Source organism: Aethalodelphis obliquidens, unplaced genomic scaffold, assembly GCF_003676395.1.
Source record: "Aethalodelphis obliquidens isolate GAN/ISIS:26980383/991018 unplaced genomic scaffold, ASM367639v1 scaffold27, whole genome shotgun sequence".
Classification (NCBI taxonomy): Eukaryota; Metazoa; Chordata; class Mammalia; order Artiodactyla; family Delphinidae; genus Aethalodelphis; species Aethalodelphis obliquidens.
The window spans coordinates 9872613-9878612 of NW_020837971.1; the positions used below are offsets into that span (position 1 = coordinate 9872613).

Sequence of the window (6000 nt, forward strand, 5' to 3'; positions counted from 1 at the left end):
ACAATTTCCAAAAATTCGGTGTCTGTGAAATGAGTATTCTTTACATTCTCGTAGTCCAAGAAAATCAGCAAACAGAAAAGGAAAAGAAAAAAAAAAATCAACCACTGGAATGGTACAAAGGACTAAATAGCGGTCTGGAAAAATAAGACACCAAATAAAAAGGTAATACTAGCTTTCATCTGCTTTTTAGAATCACCCGTACGAAGGAGGAAGCTGCCTGGAACGTGTACTTACCATTCCTTCTCCTTCTGTGTGGAATCCATCCACCGGGGCACACTCGCTGGCGTGGCCATAGCAGAAGCAGTTTCCTCGAATCACCATATCGTAAACTGCGTAATAGTACTTTTCTCTGATTTCCATTCTGGAATCCAAAAGGTTATCTCCCAAAGTATGTAGTTTCACAAACTTGATCCTCAAGTTGGTGATTTTTAAGAGATCTACGAAGGTCACCAAGAATATGAAAAGTGTGATCAAAGAAGCAAGGCCTCCTTTGCAATTAGACAGCTTGTTTTTTTCCTCTTTATAGAAACGCATGACAAATAAAAATGGCTTAAGCTTACCCCCGCTGCATGATCTAGATGCACGTAATAATAAAGGTTAACATAATGTGACAGTCTCTCGAAGAAAGGTTATTCCCTTCTCATCAGTTTAACAAGAACATCTGTTTTGTGATGGATTTGTTGGCAGACTGATGTCTCAGGAAGAAGTGTGGAGGCGGAGAAATTTAAAAATGCGGTTGCATGATTGCCGGAAGCCACTGAACACACAGTAATCTAAACTATTGCAATACCATCTGGTTCCCACAGCAATTAGTCTCAAAATCAGAAAATTCCATTCAGGTGGGAAAGAGCTTATCAAAGCACTCCAATTCTCATTATCATTATAAGACAATTAGAGACATGTGTTTATCTTTGGAGAGGAAAATGCTATCTGAAATTTCCCACCATTTAGGTGAAATCCAAGTTACTAAAATCGATTTAACATGATAGAATAACCACAATCCAGGGCCTGACTTTTCAACCAAGTTTGGAAGCACAGTTACAATCTACAACTTTCTGGGTCTTAGTTTTACAGTTTACCAATATAATTACTAATATTATACAGTGGCGTGAAGATAAAGGAGCTTAGTATTGGGATGCTGAGGCAAATTATTCTTTCCTAAATAGAAGTTACTTCTAGACCAATGTCTCTTATTTGATCTTTTCTTCCTTTTTCTGGGTCTATAGGCCTATGCTTATTACAGAAGCGGGGCTGTCAATTACATTCTCTAATAACTTGATAAACCAAGAGTCATTCAATCTTCTCTATCAGTGTTTTCATTAATCACTAAGTGGGCTCTTGCTGAAGTGGACCCCAAAAGATTCATTAGTCCACCTGTCCTCCCCTTTTAGCTCTGTAGCCTAAAATTGCTCCTAAGCTTTACTTTCATTTCTGCTCATAGATTCTTAAAATTTACAACACGGGACAACGGGGCATTGGCCCAATGCATCAGATACTTTCAAAGCCCAGATACAATTTTAAATACTTATAATATATGCATAGCTTACAATGAAGACTACAGAAATAGCTGTGGGTTGAAAGAGAAAGCCCATGAGTCCATGCATTCAACTTAGGCTCTTTGTAAAACCAAAAACCAAACAGAGAAACTGTGGTACTACTTCACCGAACGGAACTTCTGAATGCCAACATTTCCTCCTGCACAATACGAGCACAAGCGCCTATTGACAAGAGGCCAAACAACAAACGTGAAGAGCAGCTGGAGTATTTAGAAGCCCTTGAGTGATCTCTGTGGAAGCCCCCTCAGCAGAGCAAATAAGCTCCCTCGCTCTCTCCTGCCATATTTAACAACAGCTAAGTCTCGTATTTACTGCTGTTATAAGAGGCACAATCACTTTTGAAGTGAGTTTCGGAGGCCTCAACAATAGGGACAACTAAAGAGATATTGTTCCCTTGATTACAAAGTAAATCCAAAGCACGATCTGTTACAGTGGATGCTTCTTTAATATAGGAATAGGTTTTCTGATGCCATTTAACAGCCGAAGACAACAGAATTATAATGGCAGCACATTCTCCAAGTCCCACAAATTTCACCCTAAAGGAACAGACCGTGAGTCCTTTTACGGACCCAGGAGGTGCTGGTCATGGAGCCTGTGTGGACATTTCTCGCAACTGGATTTTGAGAGTGGGGAGGGCAGGCCTCCCAGAGCTCACTCAGAAATGGCACAGGGCTGCATGTACCATTAAATATTTGTTTGATATCACACTAAGTGAAGGAAGTCAGACAGAGAAAGGCAAATGTCACATAATATCGCTTATATGTGGGATCTAATTTTAAAAAATGATACAGATGAACTTATTTACGAAACAGAAAGACTTACAGATAACCAAAACAAACTTATGCTCACCAAAGGGGAAACATGGCGGCGGGTGGGGGAGGGATAAATCAGGAGCTTGGGATGAACACACACACATTACTATAGGCAAGACAGATAACCAGCAAGGACCTACTGGATAGCACAGGGAACTCTACTCAATATTCTGGGATAACCCATATGAGAAAACAGTCTGAAAAATAATATATGTACATGTGTAACTGAATCACTTTGTTGTACACCTAAAAGTAACACAACATTATAAATCAACTATACTCCAATAAAATTAAAAAAATAAAAACTTTAAAATAAATATTTGACAATAGAATGTACATTCTATGTACATTCTATGACTTTAATAAATTACAGACCAGACACGGTCTGGGCCATATGTAAAATTAAGTGGGGAAACAGCACTTTTCTGGCAATATTCCCTGGACTCCTTCCATTCTACTCTCCCCTGCTGTGAGCCAGGAAGCGCCACGGGGCTTTGGTACAAAGGAGGGCCATGCCCCACTGAGAAAAACCAGCAAGACCTCACCCCACCTCTGCTCAACTGACTGCACCTCAGTAGCTGGAGAGGGGGCCTTATCCTCACTCTGAGGTGCAGGACCGGGTCTACAGAAGGCCTGAGTGACAGCTGATGGCAGTGACGACACCAACAGTGGCAGCAGCTTCACGGGCCCAACGTTTTCTATGCGTTGGGCACCTTGGTGAGTCATCTATATACATTACTCATTTTCCGTCCACAACAACCAGAGGTCAGTATGACTCTCCATTTACAGATGAAAAAGTAGAAGCTAAAAAAAAGTGGTAAGTAAATGACTTGCCCAAGGTCACAGAGCTCTGATATGCTGGAGCTGGGACTTAAACCCAGCTGTGCCAGACTCCAAAGCCCATGCTGCCTACCAAGATCAAAATGTATCTCTGTAAAGACATGAGCCTGGTTGCTGGATGCTGGAAAGCACTCTGCTCTAAGAATCATAACACATGCGTTCGGGACCTCTCATTAAATAGCCACGTCACTTTATACGTGTGAGTCCAACTCTGAGCCTCAGTTGACTCATCTGTGAAATGCAACTGCAACCCTCATCTTAATGAGCACATCGAATATGGCTGAGACCTCAAATTTTCCCCCAGGATTCTTTCTTCTCTTCTTTTGACAGTAAGAGCTCTAGCCAAGAGTTTGAGAGTGCACACAGCCACTAGCTAGAGCATCTCACATCTCCTGCGGTGTAGCCAAGGGACTAATTTTGGCCAATGGGGTGTGAACGGATGTGATGTTTGGCTTCAGGTCGCTTGCCCTTTACTCCCCTCCCACAGGTTGGGACAAGGACAGGGTGGGGTTGATCCAGGTCTAACCATGTGGATACAGACTACAAGACAGAGGGAACCTGGGAACCTGGGTGACCTAATGGCTACAGTTGCCAGATTTGGCAATAATAATACAAGGTGCTCGTAAATTTGAATTTCAGATAAACAATTAATCATTGCAGTAACAATATGTCCCAAATATCACATGGTTATACTAACCACAAATATTGCATGGAATAGGCTCGTACCAGTCACAAATATCACATGGGATATAGTTATCCTAAAAAAATGATTTGTTATTTATCTGAAAGTTCATACTGAACCGGGTATCATCCTGTATTTTAACTGGTAAGCCTGCTTGCGGCAAGCGAATGGTACTTTATCTGTAAATCTCCCTCGGTGATTTCGTGAGAAGTCAACTTTTTTGAGACACTGCATTTTTGGGGACACCTTGTTACAATGGCCTAATCTGTACCTGTATATACATAATTATATATATGTATGCATTATATGATATATATCATATACGCGATATATATATATATATACACACACGTCATATATACATGATACTGAGCAATAAATAAGGTATTATGACCAGCATAATGGTTTGGGGTCTTATGACACAAACCTGTTACTCTTATCAAAACGTGTTCCCCTTCAGTGAGGACTGATAACTGCCAATTTCAAGAGCATTGCAAAGAAAGAAGGAAATGGAGAGGGTGGAATTAGCACTTCATATTTAGATTCTGGGTAGCAGTGCTCTGGGTAAGCATTCTCCCATGATTGCTGTTCTTCATTAAAGCTTTTATTTGAAAACAAGCTTACTCTGTATCCTTGGACTGTAAGGATCTTCTATTCTGAAAGCAGGATCTAAAGCACGAAAAATCACCTAAAAATAGATATAAGAGTAATTGGTATTTTTGCAATGATCAAAAACCAGATTTGTAAGTAGAATGGAAAACAAAAAGAACAAACAAACCTCTCCTTCCGTTGAGGGTTCAATGTCAGAATATCGGGAATCACAAATTATATCATCGACTTTTTTCATGGGGCCGGTGGAAATGCCGGGAAACGAGCTCTCACAATCATAGGCAAAGTATCTGTATACACCCCAGGTTTTTCCAAAGTCGGACGATCGTTCTATCAGCATAGCGGCTGGTCGGAATGTCTAAAGGCAGGGTGGAAGAGGCTCACTGGACGCTTTTATTGGTAATCTGTATTTTAAAATCTCCGAGGAAAATGTCATTCAATTGTGTGCCACAAACCCTGACTGCATGTGGTTGGTATTTCAGACTGTGGCTGGATTTCAAATATTTCCAGCTGTTCCATGGAGCCTCTTTTCACAGCAAAGTGTCTCGCCTCTAAATTTTGCGCTCCTCCCACCCTACCGGAGACTAGCAAGCTGCTCCTCTTTATTTACTTATTTATTTATAAGCTGCTCCTCCTTATAAGCTGATTATAAACAGGCCTTAATAGCACACAAGTTTTGGTGCATTTAGCCACCATTCCCATGGCATGACTGCGATAGCTTGAGTGTTCCTTCTTTCATTCATTCGTTTAATCATTCAGTAGATGTGTAATGACAGCTACTCGGTACCAGACAAGGGGTCTACATGCTGTAACTAATGCTGTCCAGTGAGGTACAGGAAGGGGCAGAAATTATTTACAAAACAATTCGTCAAACTATAATAGAGTCACATGTGGTGTGCTTTGGGAAAACAAGAGGAAGGAATTACTAACTCAAGAAGCTAGAGAATCCTGCAATTCCAGCTACACACCCCAAAGAACTGAAAACAGGGACTCAGATGGAGACTTGCACATGAACAGTCAGAGCAGCATCACTCACAATCGCCAACAAGCGGAAACCACTCAAGTGTCCATCAGTGGATAAACAGACACGCAAAAGGTGATATACACATGCAATGGACTATTATTCGGCAATAAAAAAGAATGAAATTCTGATACTTCCTACAACATGGATGAACCTCAGAAACACTACTCTAAGTGAAATAAGCCAGACACAGAAGAATAACGTGTGATTCCACTTATATGAAACATATGGAATAGGCAAGTACATAGAGACAGAAAGTAGGTTAGATGTTAAGAGAGGCTGGGAAGGGGCTTCCCTGGCACAGTGGTTGAGAGTCCGCCTGCCGATGCAGGGGACACAGGTTCGTGCCCCGGTCCGGGAAGATCCCACATGCCGCGGAGCGGCTGGGCCCGTGAGCCATGGCTGCTGAGCCTGCATGTCCGGAGCCTGTGCTCCACAACGGGAGAGGCCACAGCAGTGAGAGGCCAGCGTACCGCAAAA

The 6000-nt window shown here is 41.7% G+C and overlaps 1 protein-coding gene across 1 annotated transcript in view; it reads right to left on the reverse strand.

The window, feature by feature from the left end:
* The window catches only part of LAMB1 (laminin subunit beta 1), a 73716-nt gene that overhangs the window by 53604 nt on the left and 14112 nt on the right, over positions 1–6000 (reverse strand). Inside the window, exons 6-8 of the mRNA XM_027123934.1 lie at positions 4669–4857; positions 4515–4578; positions 235–437 (exon numbers count right to left, since the gene is read on the reverse strand). Coding sequence (XP_026979735.1) covers positions 235–437; positions 4515–4578; positions 4669–4857 — 456 coding nt within the window. The remainder of the gene's footprint in view (positions 1–234; positions 438–4514; positions 4579–4668; positions 4858–6000) is intronic.